The sequence below is a fragment of the Dama dama genome, chromosome 14 (genome assembly GCF_033118175.1).
Source record: "Dama dama isolate Ldn47 chromosome 14, ASM3311817v1, whole genome shotgun sequence".
NCBI lineage: Eukaryota > Metazoa > Chordata > Mammalia > Artiodactyla > Cervidae > Dama > Dama dama.
This window is the reverse complement of record NC_083694.1, coordinates 59192133-59213938: the sequence shown is the minus strand read 5'-3', so window position 1 is coordinate 59213938 and position 21806 is coordinate 59192133. Positions and strand designations below refer to the sequence as shown.

Here is a 21806-nt window from a genome sequence, read left to right as displayed (position 1 = left end):
TAGGGACAGCTGGTGGTAGGTATTAGCTGCATATTACTAATAAAAAGACTAACACACATTTATTTATTCATCTAGTTGACATTACAAAGAGACATGAGTGTTCTGACTGCAATCATGGGGCTCATGGCAGGAAGGGGTCCAGTGGCTGTCCCCCTATCCTCAGTGTAAGGATCAAACAAGCTGATGTTCACAAAAGTAAAAAACAGACCTTGTAAAAAGTGGATTCAGCAGCAGAAAATGATCCCAGAAATGGTGCGTGCTTGTGTGTGTGTGTACGTGTATGTATGTATAGGGAGTCTTCAATTTGGGGGCTGTTACTGGTCACATTTCATCACAGACAACAGGGCATACTTTCTGTTCGTTCTGTTCCCATATCCTAATCATCTCTCAGATTGCCATCTCTCAGGTCTGGGTTTCTTTAAGAGCATTTCAGAGCCAGGTTCCAAGCCAGGAAGGCCAACTGTGTCACAGAAATAAACTACTAATTACACACCAACCCTGTGTAAACATTCCAATAAATTAGTAGAGTCCCCCTGCTTTTTACTCGTTGGTTTCTGTGTGTATCTCTACCTGTCACAGGAGAAGGGAACAGGGCGCTGAGCTGGAGCCCAGCAGCGACAGTGGACTGCGGTAACCGTGGTGACAGCCCACTGCCCAGCATTAGTGGCATCCCTCCCGACAGCAGCTCCCTCATCTGAACACAGACATCATGCTGCATATGCTGACAGCCCGGTGGTCTGGAAGCCCACGCGCCCTGGGCGAATTCACAGAGCTTCCCTGTGAAATGAGCCTGTCGATGGGTATTTACTGAATTTCACGTCTGGGGAACTGTGATTGTTGCCAGAAGACAGAATGGCCTTTCAAAAGGAAAAAGGGGCAGAGGCACCTAAAAGACAACTTCTGATGCGGGAATCTTCGAAAGCACCAAATGAATGCTACTGACATTTAGGTCAGGGGTGAGGGCTTAGAAAAAAGACCTCTCGTCTTTTGAGTTTTCAGGGATAGTCAGAGAAGGCTCTGTGGGGGAGGTGGCCAACGTTTTGGAGGAAAAACTAATTTCAAAGAATGTGAACATATTACTGGCAAAGAGGCACATGACAGATATTAAGTGACTAGACTAAAGCGGGAAGGGACCAGTCAGTGAGAAGCAGATCTATAGAGCAAGGGGGCAGTGCAAGAAGATGCTCTGCTTGTCTTTCCCATAAGAGTGGTTTGTCCAAAATGTTCTAAAGAATTATTTAATACCACTAGTGCTTCTTATGTGCTAGGCACATGCCAAGGGTTTTACCCAAGTTACCTCCTTTAATTCTTACTACAATTCTACTAGCGGGGTAACATAATTCCCCTCACATTACAGAAAAGGACAACAGAGATTAACTTGCCCAGGTCCCACAGGTAGTAAAGGTGGGACCAGGATTCATAACCACTGTTACACCACCTCTATTAACAGACGTTGCGTCAAACAAGATCTACATCAGAACATCAATGCAGAAAATACAGAGAGGATAAAAAATAAATACATTTTTGCAACTTAATATATATGTATTTATAATATAAAACATATATGTAATGCCGAATCATTCACTCAAAATATGAGGTGGTTTTGGGGAAGACGAGCCCTGAAGCTCGGGTGAGGATGCCTACTGCAGTCTCGAATCAGCTTTGGTATCCAGTTTATTTCCATATTTTGTTTTAGTCTCACAGGACTGAGAAAATCCTGAATCATACAGAAAAGGAATAGTGTGCTCACTTATATCCCTTTCTGTGAGCAAACAAGCTCAGACTTGAATTTTTTAAAAGACTAACACAGAACTACAAGCCTTCTAATCAACAGCACATTTACATGAAGTTCAAACAAACACAGAAATGGCAAACATGGCTTTCCTACAGGGTCTCTACAAACAAGCCAGGTGTCCACAGGTAGTCTCCAAGAATGAAGATTTGGTCTCAAGCACATTTATTATGCTTTTCAAATTAGTTTTTGTGTGTGTGTGATTTTCTACTTCCTCAATTTGAAGATACCCCTTTCTTCACAGACAAGGGTTTAAAACTCAAAATATATGAATATGTAACATATAGAATGTAGTAGGGTTCCCCCTCCTTTAAAAGCTGTTATTAAGCTTTTAGTAGATCTTCTAATCAAGAATATGTATCTTGGAATCAAGGAAGAATGACTGTTAAAAGATATATTTTAACTAAAAACAAAATGAAAGACAATCTATGGAATGGGGGAAGATATCTGCAATTGACAAGGAGTTAGTTTTAAAAACACATGACTTATACAGCTCAATATAAAAAAAAAAACAATTCAATCAAAAAATGGACAGAAGATCTAAACAGATAGTTCTCCAAAGAAGACATACAGATGGTCAACAGGCACGTGAAAAGATGCTCAACATCACTAATTATTGGAGAAATGCCAATCAAAACTACAATGATTTGACCCCCTCACGCTGGTCAGAATGGCCATCATCAAAAAGTCTACATATAACATGCTGGAGAAGGTGTAGAGAAAAAGGAACCCTCCTACACTGTTGGTGGGAATGCAAATTGGTGCAGCCAATATGGAGAACAGTATGGAGGTTCCTTAAACAACTTAAAATAGAATTACCATATGATCTAGCAATTACACTTCCAGAAAAAACAAAAACTCTAATTCAAAAAAATATATGCACATCAATATTCACAGCAGCACTATGTACAATAGCCAAGACACGGAAGCAAACTATATGTACTTCAACTGATGAATGCATAAAGAAGATGTGGTATAACACACACACACATACATAATGGAATATGACTCGGCCATAACAAAGAATGAAATAGTGCCATTTGCAGCAACATGGATGAACCTAGTTCAGTTCAGTCGCTCAGTCCTGTCTGACTCTTTGCAACCCCATGCACTGCAGCATGCCAGGCCGCCCTGTCCATCACCAACTCCCAGAGCTTACTCAAACTCACGCTCATCGAGTCGGTGATGCCATCCAGCCATCTCATCCTCTGTCGTCCCCTTCTCCTCCTGCCCCCAATCCCTCCCAGCATCAGGGTCTTCTCCAATGAGTCAACTCTTCACATGAGGTGGCCAAAATACTGGAGTTTCAGCTTCAGCATCAGTACTTCCAGTGAATTTTCAGGACTGACCTCCTTGAGGATGGACTGGTTGGATCTCCTTGCAGTCCAAGGGACTCTCAAGAGTCTTCTCCAACACCACAGTTCAAAAGAATCAATTCTTCAGCACTCAGCTTTCTTTATAGTCCAACTCTCACATCCATACTTGACTACTGGAAAAACCATAGCTTTGACTAGATAGACCTTTGTTGGGAAAGTAATATCTCTGCTTTTTAATATGCTGTCTAAGTTGGTCATAACTTTTCTTCCAAGGAGCAAGCATCTTTTAATTTCATGGTTGCAAACTGCCAACATCCGCTGGATCATCAAAAAAGCAAGAGAGTTCCAGAAAAATATCTACTTCTGCTTTATTGACTGTGACAAAGCCTTTGACTGTGTGGATCACAATAAAATTCTTATGACTGTGGAAAATTCTTCAAGAGATGAGAATACCAGACCACCTGACCTGCCTCTTGAGAAACCTGTATGCAGGTCAGGAAGCAACAGTTAGAACTGGACATAGAACAACAGACTGGGTCCAAATTGGGAAAGGAGTATTTCAAGGGTGTATATTGTCACCCTGCTTATTTAACGTATATGCAGAGTACATCATGAGAAATGCTGGGCTAGAGGAAGCACAAGCTGGAATCAAGATTGCCAGGAGAAACATCAATAACCTCAGATATGCAGATGACACCACCCTCATGGCAGAAAGTGAAGAACTAAAGAGCCTCTTGATGAAAGTGAAAGAGGAGAGTGAAAAAGTTGGCTTAAAGCTCAACATTCAGAAAACTAAGATCATGGCATCTGGTCCCATCACTTCATGGGAAATAGATGGGGAAACAGTGACAGACTTCTTTCTGGATGAACCTAGAGATTACCACGTTAAGAGATTATCATAGTAAGTAAAGTCAGACTGAGAAAGACTAATATCATATGATATCACCTATATGTGGAATATAAATAATTGATAAAAATGAACTTATATACAAAACAGACTCAGAGAAAACAAACTTACAGTTACCAAAGAGGAAAGCAGGAAAGGGATAAATTAGGAATCTGGGAATAAGAGATACACACTACTATATGAAAAACAGAAAAACAAGGACCTACTGGATAGCACAGGGAGCTATATCTAACCTCTAATTAAAAAGGATAGATACGCATGACAAAACCCACTGAAATGTTGTGAAGTAATTAGCCTCCAACTAATAAAAAAAAAGGAAAAAAAAAGGATAGATACTTATAATTCAATCACTTTGCTGTACACCTGAGATACTGTAAGTCAACTACACTTCAATTGTTTAAAAAACATTTTTAAGATATTTTAAAAACAAAATGAGACAATTCTGTGAAGCCACCAGAGTTCACCTACAGATCTCAGCTGACAAGTCCCTGATTCTGGGCCAAGGGCAGAGGCCTAGGGATGGGAGAGGGAGGAGGGCAGCCAGCAAAGTGCCCTCGTACGCATGCGCGCTCAGTTGCTAAGTGGTGTCTGACTCTTTGTGACCCCGTGGACTGTAGCCCATCAGTGCTCCTCTGTTCATGGGATCTTCCAGGCAAGAATAGTGGAGTGGGTTGCCGTTTCCTTCTCCAGGGGATCTTCCCGACAAAGTGACTGAACCAGAGTCTTCTGCTTGGCAGGGGCATTCTTTACCACTGAGCCACCAGGGAAACTCTAACGTGTCCTCAAGAGAATGGAAATGCCAATGGTCCTTGTTCTCTTTCCTGAGAGCCCACCGTGGGTATCAGTTAGTTTGTATTAGACAGATACTGATTAAAGTAGGACCTCATGGAAATGCACGCAGTGGGAGAGACAGGCTGAAGGCTTCTCTTCGGTAGGCCCCCACTATGCCGACCACCTCACACCCTCCCCAGGCCGAGTCATTACTGTCACAGGGAACTGTCATTCTCAAACTTCACGACAGCCTCAGAAGCACAAGGGCGCATGTGAAAAATACATATTCCTTCCTCCTGCCTCTGCAGCTGCTGAGTCGTTAGATCCAGGCAGAGCCCAGGAATCTGTAATTATATTAATTGCCCCTCAGCCGATTCCAAGATGGACCACACTCTGAGGGGCACTGAAAGAAAGCCCTCAATAAATACTTTTCTAGAGAATGATAAATTGAGGGAAAAATGAAGACAGACCATTTTGGCTTGCCTAGTGCCAGCGGCTGCCACTGTGCCATCCCTGTCTAGCTGGGATTCCATTAAGGATTTGGCCTCCAAAGGATCCAGTGGAAAGTGCCTGAAACAGCCACTGAGTCACCACCGTACCACCCCAGTTAATTTCTGCCCCTTAGTCCTCAGGCACGGGGTTGCCTCAGAACAGAGAGATCATGGCCTAAGGCTGTATGACACACCAGGCGCCTGAGGTCTCCGGCCGGGGATCAGAAATTAAACTGTGTATTAGAGTGGGCTAAAAGAAAGGCCAAGAGCCCTGAGCCAGCCTAATGGGTCCGCATAGACAAAAGATCTGGAGACTGGCCTGATGCGTGGTATGAAATCCAGGCACCCGATCAGGAGGCAAACTTAGCATATTTGGAATCAACCCCAAACAGAAGGACATCTCTGGCTTGACAAATTATTAAGAAATCAAAGTGGATATGAAAGAGTGGGAATAATTTCAGGATGGAAGCAGCTATGGATGGAAATATGTGTGAGGAAGAAAGAAAATCACAGGTTTTTTTGTTTTTTTCTTCCCCCACAGAGGGAGCCAGGGACTGGAAATAGTGGACCCTGGACTCTGGCCCAGCGGGCAGGACGCAGGCGGGAGGCATTGCAGGGTTTAGAGAGAGGACAAGTGATTCACATGAGAGCAGGCTGCCAAAGGCAGCAGCAGAAGCTACAAACATAAATGTGTTTTTTTAAAAAGAGACACTCTGAGGAGGAAAACAAGATGACGGAGTACAATGCAAGTGAGGAAGGTGGGCGGGCCTGGTAGGTTTCAGTCCCCAAAAGTTCCCCAAGTCCACGCTCTGAATTGGGCCGAAGCGGGGCCGGGCGCCCAGGAATGAAGTCTGGGAGGGCCCACGAGGTGATCCACACCTTCTGGTCACAGCTTACTCTGCACGTGTGTGTGCACACACACCCTTCCCTCCCTCACTCACTCTCCCTCTATTGGGGGCAGTTCAAGCACCAAATTAGAAATCAGAACATTTGGCTTTAAAACTCACTTCCTACTTCCTCCATGCAATGAGACAGGCTTCTCAACTCATTCCACACACTGAATTTAGCCAGCCGATTCCAGAGTAACATTTGAAAAAGAGCCTATAATACATTTACTCCCTTTTCATTGTCTCTCCCCCACCTCTTTCCTTTCTTTGCTGTTCAGTCACTCGGTCGTGTCGGATTCTTTGAGACCCCATGGACTGCAGCACGCTTGCGTCCTCCACTATCTCCTGGAGCTTGCAAAAACTCATGTCCACCAAGTGGGTGATGTCATCCAACCATCTCATCCTCTGTCACCCACTTCTCTTTCCTTCCTACCCAGGTCAAATTTCACTGTTCTGCTAAGGTCAGTCTCCTAATGCTCATTTCATTAGGCTCACCTGGCAAAACTACTCTGGTAAAAGTCAGCTCTGTACCTACTTCCTACCTGAACCTCAGGGGCCAAATGTGACCAGAGGAAAACATAGCACATTCACTGGTCTCACCTTCACCCCAGCAACACGAACCCCAAGTCGGTCCCGAATGCAGTCCAGCAGTTACAGCCCCACTCCACTCCATTCTCTGGAAAACTATTTCCACCTTCCCTCAAACTTCCAGCATTTCCCTTCTCCCACCCTCTGCTAAATGACCTGGCTTCCAATTTCACTGAGAAAATAGAAACAATAGGAGAACTTCCACAAGCTCCCGCCACCCTACCCACATCCCAGCCTCTGCAGCCTCCCTCCGAGGACTACTGATGAACCATGAAGTTGGGTGCCAAGCCCAATCCTCCACATGGGCTCTGCCGGGCCAGGAGCCCACCCCCTCTCACCTGCTTTAGAAGACTGCTCCACCAACTGTCCTCTCTCTCCACCAGCAATGATTTTCGTCTTGAAAGATTCATTCTCATCAGAAAGCAAATGGTATTTCATCTACCTTTCCCGTTTTCTCTGCTCCTCTTTCAGCAAAACTCACCACAATGAGTATGGCCATATCTCCAACCTTCTCTTAAACCTTCCCCAATCAGGCTTTTGCCCCTCCCACTGCCCTCTCCTGACCTCTGATGACAAATTCTTAGCACTTACTTAACCCATCCCTAGGCATCATTGGACTCAGCTGATCACTGCTACTTCCTCCTTTCTGAAGCAATCTCTTCCCTCGGCCTCCAGGACACCATCCCTCCCTGACCCCCTTCACTGCTCCCTCTCAGTCTCCTTGCTGATAACTCCTTAACTCACCCACATCTCAACACTGGAACTCAGCTCTCGAACCTCTTCCCTATGGTTAGATAGTCCCTTCCTTGATGGTTTATCCAGTCTTAGGGCTTTAAATACCATCTATTCACTGAAAACTCCCAACCTGTATCTCCAATCTAGGCTTCTACCCTGAATTCATTTATCCAACTCTCTCCTTACAACACCATTTGAGCATCTCAAATTCCTCATTCATGTCCCAACTCAATTCTTCATCTTCTTCCCAATCTACTTCACCCCTCAGCCCTCATGGGACAGGGAAAGTCTAATTTCCAGGATATACTTATCAATCCCTTTTTGTATTAGATAAGTCATACATGAACAGACACTGATGTCAGATTCCAGGTGGCATCTGTATTGGGTCCCAGACTCCTGCAAGGACATGGGAACAGGGTCATGCAGACAAGGATGCAGAGAGAGAAACAGCCTATACCAGAGCATGACTTACTGGTTACAGAAATCCACAAATTTTACCTACTGGATACCTTACCCTAGGTTAATTGGTAAACCTTATCACTCTGACACCAGAAGATGGTGGTAGGCTCCTGGCCCCTGTTTGTCAAATGAGTTTTGAGTATGTTCTGTTCCCAGGGCATGTGGAGGAGGTGGTGATGAAAACTAAAGCAGAGATGAGTAGACACATTCCCCAGTCACATGGAAGTCAGCACCAAACACATTCTCTGTAGATACCATAAAATCAGAGAAGCTTCAGGAAGCTGAAGATGGCAGTTTTCCACCAACCCTTGGATATGGTTTTATTCTTTCAACGTGCTTATGCAGAACACACATAAGATAAATGCCAACGGGGTAAAAAGTGAATAGCTGTTAACTATTCAGCAACTATTAACTATATGCAGGTGGGAGAAGGCAACTTAAAAGTGAGTCATAGGACCAAAGGACTTCTGAGAATGAGGGAGACTCTCCTCTTCTCGCCAAAAACCAGGAAAGAGTATTTTCTTTCCAGGAAAAGAATTTGTGATAGCTATATGGTGATGTAAGGAGAGAGCTGGAAAAATGAATTCAGAGTAGAAGTTTAAGCTGGAGACATAAATTTGGAATTGTCAGGGTATAGATCGTATTTAAAGTCCTAAGACTGGATAAACCATCAAAAAATCTTTCTCGTGGCAGCACAAAGCGCTGAAGCAGTCATAACAGATAAAACTGGCGTGTACCTGCAAAGTCAGAGAAACAGCATGCCTCCAAGAACTATGCATATCTGCATGAGTTATAGACACCAAGTGAGAAGAAAAACAGCTCAGTGAAAAACACAGATGAAATACAGATCAAAAGACTGGACTTGGGACTTCCCTGGTGGTCCAGTGGCTAAGGCTCTGCTCCCTCAACACAGGGGGCATTGGATTCAATCCCTGATCAGGGAACTAGATTCCACATGCTACAACTAAAGATCCCACGTGCCCCAACTAAGACCTGGTACAGCCAAATGAATAAATATTTCAAAAAATTGGACTTGAAGAGCACAGGTTGGAGTAATTGCAGACACAGACTGGGAACCCCTGCAATCTGAATATTAGTCCTGATAACCACAAACAGCAGAGACCACAAAACCAGAGTCACAACAGAGAAACCCAATTCAGACCAGAATCAGCAGAAAGCCAGATCTGAGAGCCGCATCTCATTCAGGTGAAGAAGCTTAGAGGTTAATCCTGGAACCACAGTCATATTTGCAGAGTGAACTGCACTGAGCCAAGAGAGAAGACGGCACTGTCCTGGAGGACAAACACCCATCCAGAATCAGTTCAGATCAGTTGCTCAGTGGTGTCCTACTCTTTGTGGCCCCATAGACTGCAGCATGCCAGGCCTCCCTGTCCATCACCAGCTCCCAGAGCTTGCTCAGATTCATGTCCATCGTGTCGGTGATGCCATCCAACCATCTCATCTTCTGTCGCCCCCTTCTCCTCCTGCCCTCAATCTTTCCCAGCATCAAGGCTTTTGTAATGAGTCACTTCTTTGCATCAGGTGGCCGAAGTTTTGGAGCTTCAGCTTCAACCTCAGTCCTTCCAATGAATATCCAGGACTGATTTCCTTTAGGATTGACTGGTTTGATCTCCGTGCAGTCCAAGGGATTCTCAAGAGTCATCTCCAGATTAGGAGACATGAAACAAATTAAACCGGTAAGAAGAGGGGAGAGTCTGCAAGTGGCGGAGACCTTTGCAGAGATAGTCAAAACAGGGAGAAGCAGCCAGCAGAACCATAGACTGCTTTGCATCTTTCTACCACAAGAGGGAGGGACGCCAAAAATACAGTTGGAGGGTGACCAAACCAAGTTGAAATTCTGGGAGAAACTAAATGGAGCTCAGCACGCAGGACTCCAGGTTGCCCTGACAATGGGAACTCTCCCCCACCATTCCAATCAAGCAGGATAATGAGAAAGGCTACATGCAAATGAAGCTAACCAAAATCAACGGCAGAGCCATACAAGGTCACAGGAAGCATTTAGGAAGGGTTTGTACAGCAGAAAAGGGATGCTATCACCAGGGAAGCATTTACAGTATATAGAAAAAGGTTAAACTGAGTCCACATGTTTGAGAGAGCTTCTGTATACAGTGTCAACCTGAAGGCACTCCTAATGGTTCAAGCGTAACTGGTGCCAATAAATCTTACATATTTGTTGTGACCATTAAATAGAGGAGACATTGGAATGGGAAAAAGGGGTTCCCTTTTCTTTGTGGCCTTTGTGAGGAAATACGGCAGCTGGGTGAATTGGGCCTTTCCGGAATGAGTGGTAGAAAGGGAAATCAACCAGTTATATCTGCAACCTCTGAACAGTGGTGATAATAAAAGGCACCATGGCTGATTTTCCTCTATGGTGAAACATACATACATACATACATGCATGTATTCAGAGCAGGGATTTCCCAGGTGGCACTAGTGGTAAAGAACCCGCCTGCCAATGCAGGAGACATAAGAGAGCTGGCTTTGATCCCTGGGTTGGGAAGATCCCTTGGAGGAGGGCATGGCAACCCAATCCAGTGTTCTTGCCTGGAGAATCCCATGGACAGAGGAGCCTGATGGACTACAGTCCATGGGGTTGCAAAGAGGCGGATATGACTGGAGGGACTTAGCATTCGCACAAGGCGACTTAGTCATTCACAGTTAATCCAGTAGTGTGTAACCAGTTCTAATACATATATAAAACTTTTTCATTTACAAAATCTTAAGCTAAAATTAAGAGGAAAAAAATAAATACTCAGGTATTGTTGACATGGGCTACAAGAATCTGCAATTTTCCAGCCAAGATCCTAGGTACCGCTGATCTCATACTCTTAATGGGCATAGACAGGAGAGGAGTGGTAGGTGAATTAGTCTCCACTATTTAAATGTTCTTTTCCCCATATCCTAGATCCTTTTTTAAATTTATTCTTTAATTGTGGGAAAATGGTATTATAATGTTGTGCTAGTATCTGCTGTACAACAAAATAATTCAGCCATAATTATATACATATATCACCTGCGTCTTGAGCCTCCCTCCCCTCCCCCTGACCCACACATCGAGGTCGTCACAGAGCACCAGGCTGGGATTCCAGTGTGATATGACTTCTCACCAGCTATCTGTTTTACTCATGTATGGTATATGTGTCAAAGCTACCTTCTCCATGCATCTCATTCTCTCCTTCCCCTATTGTGTCCACAAGTTCTGAATCCCCTTTCTGGTCCAAGCGGAATAGTTGAATTTGGGTAAATTAACAGTGTTAAAAAAAAAAAAAACAAGGCAATAGGTCCAAAACAGAGTCACTTACACTAAGCCCCATGTCACCAAACCAAAACTTTATTACAGTGTCAGTCTCTCCCACAAATGGGCTCTTAAACCAGGCAATCAGGAATCACCTGGTCAGTGTGAATGAGGTCATCTGCCTGATAAAACCCTGCCATCCCCTAAAGCAGCAGTTCCCAACATTTTTGGTACCAGAGACCAGTTTCGTGGAAGACAATTTTTCCCCAGGCTGGGGGTGGTGGTGGGCTGGTTTGGGGATGATTCAAGTACACTACATTTATTGTGCACTTTATTTCTCTCATTATTACATAAGTTCCACCTGAGATCATCAGGCATTAGATCCTAGAGGTTGGGGACCCCTGCCTTAAAGGAAAGCGACCTTGCTACAACCAATCCACTTTTTACTAACTTCCTGGTCCAGTGCCCTTCTGCCTCTAAAAGCCTTTCATTTTGTATAGCTCCTCAGCGCTCCTTTCCAGATGTGAGATGGGATGCTGCCTCATTCATGAATGGTTGAATAATGTCAATAACACCTTTAAAATCCACTCTGTTGAATTTTTTTTAACAAAAGCCTGTGTGATGTGATTCCCCCACATATTGTAAGCCCTACCCCTACCAGTATGAAGACACCCAGCTCTGAAACTTCCTCCAGCAGAAGACAACCCTAACTCTAGGATGTGTGTCCAGTTCCTATAAGACAGCTCCACCTGGGCCATGCTTCACACCCCAGTTCCCTGCTCAAGGGAAGCTGGTCTTGGCTGACTTCCTCTCTTCCTAGGGAGCCAGACTTTGTCCTTGCTCTACTGGCTGAAAATGGGATGCCTTTTCCATCCAGCTTCTCCTGAATCAAGGGGTAGATACTAGCCTCACTATGTCCATTATCTCTGCCTGTGGGCTCTTGGCTCCATGCCCTCTCCCTAGATCCAAAGCTTTGGAAAGTAACGTCATTTCAAAGTGGGCATGAGTTCATTCTGCCCAATGAGCAGCCAGCCACTTTTTGGAAGCCAGTCCTACAGTTCAATGATTTCTCTCAAGCCTGGATCCAGACACAGGGGTAGCAGGAGGCCTTCAGTAAGCTGAAGTTCAATGACTGATGGCCTGGAAGTCAGAGGTACTACGTGTCTGAGGTCCTGGGAGCCCACGCAATGAAAGGTTTCAGAGGATCTGCCGTCTGACGTCTTCTCCCTGCTTCCTCGGTAGAGCACACCTAGACAGGACAGCAAGTTCACTGTCTCTGTGTGACCTCCATACCTATGTTAGACACACAACCAGAGAGAGGCTGGAATCTGAAGAGAGCACCAGGAGCACAGAGGTCATGGCACTTTTTCTCCCTGTTTCCCCATGTGCCTAGCACATTGTTTGACACATCACAGATGCTCACAAATATATGTTGAAAGAATGAATGAATGAATGAACAAAGGAACTAAACTAAGTGATGAGTGACTCCTGCTTATCTCAGTACCTTCTGAGTCTTGGCCCTGGAGGACCAACAGATCTTGCCTGTATCTTCAAATGCAACACTTCTCCTTTCGGGCTTTCAGTGCATTTAACACATCACTTAGGTGAATCTACACATATAATTGAAAGCCATCCTGCCCAAAGCCCCACAGATGACACCAGCCACTGCGGGGCCCAGTGCTGTCATTTCCAGAGGCGCTTGGTTAATCTGAGTGACATGGCCTCAAGACAACCTTCACATCTCAAACGAGGAGTGACTGGCCTCATCAACCTTGTCTCCCTTCCCTCCTCCCTGCCACCCCCACATCTGGTAAGAATCCCAGAGTGTTCTCAAGGTTTTTCTAGGTCACACATAACCCCTGGGCTTGCCAGGCATATGCTGGTCCTTGGGACTTCTTCACACCTCTCCAGATCTTCGACGGGAAAAGCTTGCGGCTCTTTTCTGCAAAGCCCCACCTGCCTTGCTCATGCTGCGTGGGGATGGGTCCAAGTTAATGATGCACATTTACTAGGCACCTACTTGTATGGGCCTTATACGGACCCTAGCTCTTTCTCCATGACAATCTGGTTGAGTCTCTCCTGAGACAGCATTTCTTTTCCTTCCAGTATAGATAATGTCCTGAAGTCATTCTAAAGGGGGCTTTTTGTAAATCACCCCATGTCCCATCCATTATGTTTATATGGATAGGAGAATCAGGTTAGAAGGAATATGCCTTAGGGTAAAGAAGGCTAGGGGAGGGCAAGTGAGATGATGATTGCTCCAAACGGATATGCCCTAGGGTGGGATGGCTGGGAGGCATAGGAGAGTACAAACGTTTATGAACACCTGTTTACAAAGACAATTTGCCCAAATTGCTTTGCCTCTCAAGGCTCCCCTAAGCATCAAACCACACAACTCCCTACTCTTTCATTTTAGAACTTAGACTCTGCACTGCTGCTGCTAAGTCACTTCGGTCATGTCCGACTCTGTGCGACCCCATAGACGGCAGCCCACCACGCTCCCCTGTCCCTGGGATTCTCCAGGCAAGAACACTGGAGTGGGTTGCCATTTCCTTCTCCAATGCATGAAAGTGAAAAGGGAAAATGAAGTCCCTCAGTCGTGTCCGACTCTTAGTGACCCCATGGACTGCAGCCCACCAGGCTCCTCCGTCCATGGGATTTTCCAGGCAAGAGTACTGCAGTGGTGTGCCATTGCCTTCTCCGAGACTCTGCACTATACCTTCCATAACTTATTAAGATCAGACTCTGGGAGGTAGAAGACACTTCAGTAGTCACCCTAACTTCTGTCCTCAAGCAGGGATCCCCAAACACCCCAGACAGGCAGCTAGACAGCCTTGTCTTATACATCAACTTACAACCTTCCCAATGTGGCTGATCATAGGAATCACCAGAAGCACATGTAAAACATATAGCTCAGCTCACCAACACCACATGAAATCAAATCTCCAAAGGGCCTGTGAATCAGAATTTTTAACAAGCATCCCTAGTGAATCTTACAACTAAGCATGTTTCTTACATGCATGTAATGCAATGGTTCTTGAGAGTAACTACATATTAGAATCAGCTAGGAAGCTTTAAAAAAAAAAATCAATGACAGGTCTTTATCCCTAGCTATTCCTACTTAATTAGTCTGGAGTAGAGCCCTGGCGGTGTACATTTTTAAAGCTCCCTCCCAGCTGATTCCAAGTGCCGAGAACTACTGGAATATCTTTCCAGACCAATGGTAAGTTCTTTAAAGACAGCAACCAAGAAATCTGTAACTCTTGGTACCCCTCACTCAATCCTACCACCATGTCAAACCAGTAGCAAAACATACTCTATAATGGCTGAGCTGATCTAACTAGCATTGTTCACCCACCAAATATGGCATGTAATTTCCTAACTCTATTAAGAAGCTGTGTGCTTAGCAAGAGGGCAAAAACAGAGGCATAGAAACTTCTAAGCCTACCATAGTTGAGTCCACACACACACATGCACACCCCCATACACATTTCCAATCTTTCCTTTCCCCCGGCTAACCAACCCCAACCAAGCCAGGAGCCTAATTCCGTGATCCTTCCCTTCTGTTTCGGCCCCTCACCAGCTCACTTACATTGTACAGCACGGTGGTCCACCCTTCCATGGTGATGCACTGGAAGACAGTCAGCACAGCAAAAAGGATGTTATCAAACTGCGTGATCCCATCATTGGGGCCGATCCAGTCCCGGCATTCATAACCAGCTGGGCAGCCCTGCACGCCACATGGGTGAGGGGGGTCAAATCCTTCTAGAATACCTGCAGACACATTTGGAGGGTGGGGGATAAACCATGTGATGTTTCACATGAGCTGCAAATAACCCCAGGAGACCACAAGCATGCATTTCTATTTCCCACAAGAAAGTTTAACCCCCTTGTCTCTAGCTCCTACCCCTTTCTGGCATCGCTACACATCACAGCTCACAAACTGTAATGTGTTCAACCCAGTGTTTCCCAACCTGCTCTGAAAATGAAGCCTCCTCCACACATCCCCCCACCCCCACCTTCTGCAGGTCACATCTTCTACCATCTCCTGAGCCCCACAGGAATTTACAGGACTGGGTATCACCCAGAAGGGTCTGAGTTGAAGGCAAAATCTTAAGTGATTTTCTAACTTCAGACTCCAGGATAGCCCCTCTGCTGTTTCTGGGTTCCTTGGGAACAATTATAAACCACAGTCCCTTTCATGGGTCTTAACTCCTTGTTTTTCTGGCCAAAATTCCTCATTTGGAATAAGACAAAAATTAAAACAAATCCAACATGGACGATGTCCTTTAAAGATTCTTTTCATAAAAATATCATACCTAATTGGGCTCACTCAACCTCTCCCCTGCCATCTTTCCTCCTAAAGCAGTCTGCTCAACTTGAACAAACAAGATACAGAGACAAGAATGTGAGATCTTGTATACCTCGCTAATTTAACCACTGCCAAGTCATGCTCAGAACTCCCTCAGTTCTTCCACACTATGCATGGTTGACAGCAGAGCAGGGGAATGTCATGAGCTTGAGCATGGGGGGAAAACGTCCCCGAGATCTGGAGGGCCCCAGGTCTGACTTCAGACTCCTGAGGCCTTTCTGGCTGTGGGCCAAAGAGTCCCCTGTACAAAGAGTAATTTTTCAGGCAGATGGTTTTTGACATGCCTTCTGATAGCCTTCTACAGAGGGATGGGGCAGCTGAGACCTTCTATTTGAAATAGACTATAAACCTAAGAGGTTATTTGCTTTGCAGTATCAGTGTGCAATGGGGATCTTTAGGCTGGTTGTACCTCATAAAGCTGATGACTAGGAAGCCTCTGCTTCTAATTCTAGGGTTGGGATAGGACATACTTTGTTTTCCAATTAGCCTCCAAATATCCTGAAATTACCCCCATGACCAAAGGAGAGAGGAAGGGAAGAAGGAGAAGCCAGCAAATAGTGACCCTACCTGAATTGTTCATGAAGCATGCTCGGTGCAACTTTCCACTGTAGAACTCCAAGCCGATGATAGCAAACATGAGGATAGCAAAGAAGAGCAGAAGGCCAATCTGCAGAAGAGGCACCATAGCCTTCATGATGGACTTCAACACAATCTGTAGGCCTGGAAGGAAAGAAAGAGAATGATGAACGGAGCCCTCACTTAGCACCCCGACAGGGCAGGCTGTGTACCCTCTCCTAGGAGAAAGGGCCAAGTCTTTGAGGGAAAAGGACCACTGGTCCTGAGATGAGAAAATGATTCACAAAGGGATAACCAAGACATGTCAAGCCAAAGACTGCCATCACCCTTCCCCAGAGGAATCAACCCCTTGTTCCTCTTCACTTATTCCCTGATCACTTACATGCCTATTACCCTTCCCTTATTCATTTCACCACACTGTCTTCTGGATTCTTCTTACAGATGAAACCTACTAGAATGTGTTTCCTTCCCAAAGGGAATTAGGCCTTGTCTTACTAGGTTGTAAGTCTGGAAGAACAAGGACAAAGTTCATCTTTCCCATGACTCTCATCTCAGACCCAGCTCTCCCATTCATTGTCGTGGAAGCACAATTAGTACAACCACTATTCATAAAATACTGCATCCTTGGACCCAAAACTTGCACTTCTAGGATTCTAGTCTAAGAAAATAATCAGGGATCTGAATAATATTTAAGTCAAAAGACATTTGTTACCACACTATTTCTATTTAGGGGAAAAAAAAAACGAAAGGAAAAAAAAGCTGAAAATAACCTAAATGAATAGTAACGTAGAAAGGACTACCCAAGTCATGGATGGTATAAGAAAGAATATAAGACAGATTTAAAAGTCATACTTTTGAAGAATTATTAGTGTCAGGAAAATCAAATGTGCATGATGGGATCCAAAATCAAAAATACATTATGATCCCACATACATTAAAATGCACAGGAAAAAATGAATGAAAAAATATGCTAAAATGTTAACAAAATTGATTTCTGAGTGACAGAATAATGGGTACTCTTCATTTTCAATTTTGTATTGTTTCCTTTCCACATTTTCTGTAAAGATCTTTATTATCTTTTAAATGTGAAAAAATTTGCTAAATTTTAAAATGGAAGATAATGCGAGATGGCTGCAGGTCCTCTCTTTATTACTGCAGGGGCTTCCTCTCTGGGGAAATTACTTCTTGCTTATCCCTGGATCTGTTTGAGGACACAACAGAAAAGCTCTTAGCAGAGGAGGAAGAGGAAAGACGGATGCTCACTAGGTATCCCTGACACGAGCTTCAAGGGTCTCAGGACACGCACGGCCCGGAGGGTCCTCAGGTCCACATGGGTGTTGAAGTGGGTTCCCGCAGTAGCCAGGATGCTGCAGATGGAGACACAGAGGGTCAAGGTTACCACAGTCTGGTTTTCTCCGCTAGCTCCGTGGGGAGTGGGGAGAAGCTGGGTTAGAGCAGGATCAGCCTGGAAAGCGCACAGAGCTGATGCCAGCTGCGTGTGGGCGCACCTGAGCTTGGGTGAATCACCAGTGATTCCAAGCGAGATTAAATTTAGTCACATCAGGGTTTCACTCTGCAAAGGAGGAAAGCTGATCATCACATTGGAATCTTAGTTTCAAGTCATTAGTAAAACACGAGGTCCCCAGCATCTGTCTCATTCTTGCCCCAAAACCATGTTCCCAACCCTCCTCTAAGTCCTGCCAATTACCTTCCCCTCTTTCCAGACCGTAATGCTGGGAAAGACTGAAGGCAAAAGGAGAAAGGGGCGGCACAGGATGAGACGGTTAGATAGCATCACTGACTCAATGAACATGAATTTGAGCAAACTCTGGGAGATAGCAGAGGACAGAGAAGCCTGGCATGCCGCAGTCCACGGGGCTGCAAAGAGTTGGACACGACTTAGAGACTGAATAATAACAACTTTCCAATCTATCAAAGCCCTGACATTTTTTTATTTAAAATTTTCTTAGAACTCCCTGTTTCCTATCTCCTTCGGGAAATTTCTCTGGATTAACTGCAGTAAAGGAGTAACTCATTCTTCTCTACCTTGACACTTAGAATTTTCACCAAACAAAATCAATCATACTGATGCTTATACTTCAGGAATAGCATCACTGGTCCCCATAGAGTATTTTTATAATTGCCCCCAAATCACTGCCTGAGCTGGATTTGGTTTCTTTGTTTTCACTTTTCTACTTCCACAGCCATATGCAGAAACAGACACACACAAAACAAAAATCCATAACAATCCTATTAGATTGTGTACACCAAGTACCTTGTCTTGAGGAGACAATTTATTTCATATAATCCCATGACATTGCAGGTACTTTGGAGAGACAAAGACACTTAAGTATTTATGACAGACACAGCAGAAGACTAAGAATCAGAAGAACTAGGTTTCAGTCCTGACTCATGCACTTGAGAACTGGGTGCCTTGAGGCCAGTCAACCTCTATGAGCCTCACTACCCTCATCTAGAAACTGGGGGAGTACCACGGCCTACTTACAAAAATAAAATGACATGGCATTGAATATTATGAGTGTTCTCTAAACTTTAATGGGCAAAGTAGACATTATATCTAACAAACTAGACATTATATCTAGCACAAATGTTAATAATATTGCTTTTACAATTTTGTCTAATTTTAGTGTTCCTTGTATAGGATAGTTCTTTTTCTTCCTTACAACTTCCAGGACAATTTCAGCTATATGGAACTGCTGAGGAATGAGTCATTCAGAAAACTGACTTTTCTATACAGCAAAAGGGTGGCAAGAATGGTTTATTTCATTTAATTATTTTCAGTGGAATCTCTCCAAAATATTTCAAGGACTGAAGAAGATACCTTGAAGTTCCTTTAAAACGTGAACAAAAGGCTTATGTTGTATTATCTTGAGAATGCACATATGAGATCAACAGGCACAAATTACACAGATCCAGATTATAATCATGAGTAGTAACTTTGAAACAAGCAGTGCTAGCCAACAAGTAGGCTGCTTTATGTGGTAATGACTTTCTAACATTAAAAGTATTCAAGAACAGAGCAGAAGAACCCTCTTAATGAAGGAAAGAGGGTTCCAACATTGGGTTGAAGGCTATTTAAATAGCCAGTAGAGGTTTCTTTTAAGATTCTATAACTATGTTGATCCAACCTCAAAATAAGAACTAGAAAGAAAGCTTAGTCTTGAAAGCATCTTAGGAGCTAGGCAAGCTTCACACATTTTCTCTGTCTTTTCCAACCCAAACTTCCATCAGCTCATCTGAAAATAAGGAGCTTTTGATTCTATCTTCCAGGGCAAAAGAGAGACACTAAGGAGGGGATTGATGTAATTTCTAATAAGTAGGGAAAAAAACTAGAGAGAGAACAAGGAGAAACATGGACAAAAGAACTGAAAATCAGGACAGAAATTTAAAAAATAAAGGAAAGGAAGGAAAGAGAAGCTTCAGGAATAGGTATAGTTAGAGAGAATCAGAACCCCATGAAAATGGGTCAATGCTCCCCTGATCCTGCTTACAGGGAAAGCCCACTGTATTCTCAGTCTTTGGAGGGACACACACGGAGGCTGCTTTCCCTCTGGTTTGCTGTCTTACAAACACAGTGAGTAATCTGCCCCGTTCAGAAACCAGGATTCTGTTTCCTAGGATACCCAGATACACACGAGATGCTCTTTCACATCATAAGAAAGGCCACTGTAAATGAAAGTCTCCTCCCCAACTCTGAGATGAACAAGGGACATGTTGGAACATGGAGGTAGGAAGTCAAGGATGCTATTAAAAGGCAGGAAGGCACAGGTAAAGAAAGGAAGAAAAAATGGCAGAGGGAACGGAGAATGCGAGGATGGGGGCGGTGAGCAGTCGAAGGAACCGTGGAGGTGAAAGCAAGAAAGGCGATGAGAAGAAACAAGAGCTGGTGGAGAAGCAACTGTCAAATAATCAGGGATGATGACGTGGGAAAGGGGAGAAAAGTAAAGCTAACATCAAAGAGAGAAGCAGCCGGCCATGAGATGTGTCCAGGCGCCCTTTACCAAGCGCAGCCCTTGGATGAACCAACCTCTCCCCAGGCCTCCAAAACCCTTCGTTCTTCAGGCAGGGTCATGCACCTGTGGCCCTGTGCCCCAGCCTGGCCCTTGAGACTTTCTTCTCTTTCATCCAGTGCCGGAGTGCTGCCAACTGAACCTCTGGCTGATACACATTTGCCACTGGCTTTCTCCTAGTATTCAAACCATCCTGAGGGCAGGGATCACAATCTGGCTCCCCCAACCATCTGTAAGAAGCAACAGCAATGGGCTCCAAAGGATAACTAAGGAAAAGGGCCCTATTCTGAACTCCCATAAAATTCTGTCCCCACAACTGTCACTGCCCTTACCACATCCTAGAGGAAGCCTCTGTTTTCTCACCTGCCTCCCCTCTGAGATCTAGAATATCTCAGTTGGAGACACTGTCTTCCTCATTTCAACATGCCCAACACCCAGCCCAGGGTCTAGCAAGGAAAAGGTGCTCAATAAATGCTCAAGAAATTGAACTGCACTGAGGAAATCAATAACTGTGTTAAAACTGAGATCAAATGAACAGAAATACCACAGAAACCCTAGAAGTTATCAATGAAGAGATCAGAGCCAGTTTGCTACCCAAACCCATGCCTGTTTGAGCATACAGGAGAGCACTGGAAATCTGTCCTCAAGCATTTTAGAGTCTAATGACAAGCTTCCGAGGTACTGCAAAGACGCCTGCTCTCAAACAGACCCCCCCAGGACAGGATCAGTCCAGCCCTCAGTGGGGGAGTCAGAGATGGAGGGGGCAAGGGAGGAAGACTCAAAATGCAAAGACCTGTCTCCTAGCAAAACCCAAGTTCTGAAGGTTACTCAGCTCAACTCTGAGCCTCGTCCAGAGGAGGCCTATAAGAGAGGCTCCAGGAAAGTGAATCATAGGAAAAATGCCCTGGCCCTCAGTCTAGTGGAAGGAGACACACAGAAATGTAATGACTATAATTCATCGCAAAGAGTGTCGTAACACAGGTGTTTACAAAATGCCATGAGAACGGGAAACACTGCGGTGACCAATACACAGCTTACCATCTGAGAGCACTTTCCAATATGTTATCTCATTAAATCCTCCAAAATATCCTGATGTTACTATCCACTCCATTTCACAGGGGAGGCAACTGAGGCTCAGAAGAAAATGAAATTGCTAATAAAAGGCAAGACCAGGCATTAAAGTCAGTTCTCTTGTGAGATCAAAGCCAATCCTTTTCCCTCTCTGCCATTATACCGGCAGCATCTTCTGGGCCCCTGGCAGCTCCACTGTTCCGTAGTCCAGTGCTTTGCTAAAAATACCAAGGTCACAGAGTTTGGTCCCCAAACAAGCCAGAGAATTTGGCTTCCTTCATTCCAAGGCCACACACTGCTAACTCCCACAGACTTGACTGCATCACTCCCAGGACCAGCAGGGTATGAGGCTCCTTGAGCCCCAGGTGGTGACCGCCACAGCATCTAAACAAACACACAGGACGGGACAGGTGCTCCACAAGGTCAGAGCGAGGCCCCTGAGGAGGAGTCCAGTTCCAAGTTAATAAAAGCTAAGCTCTCCGCCGTCCTAAGAGGCATGGGTGTGCACTCTTCAGGAGCAGAGGCTGTGTTCTTCACTTCTTTTGTCACCATGA

The 21806-nt window shown here is 44.7% G+C and overlaps 1 protein-coding gene across 3 annotated transcripts in view; it reads right to left on the bottom strand.

Moving 5' to 3' along the window:
- CACNA1E (calcium voltage-gated channel subunit alpha1 E) overlaps nucleotides 1-21806 on the bottom strand; it is a 326283-nt gene that overhangs the window by 209416 nt on the left and 95061 nt on the right. For all 3 annotated transcript variants that reach the window (XM_061161261.1, XM_061161262.1, XM_061161263.1), the window contains exons 4-6: nucleotides 17414-17517; nucleotides 16142-16294; nucleotides 14795-14976 (exon numbers count right to left, since the gene is read on the bottom strand). In XM_061161261.1, coding sequence (XP_061017244.1) covers nucleotides 14795-14976; nucleotides 16142-16294; nucleotides 17414-17517 — 439 coding nt within the window. The remainder of the gene's footprint in view (nucleotides 1-14794; nucleotides 14977-16141; nucleotides 16295-17413; nucleotides 17518-21806) is intronic.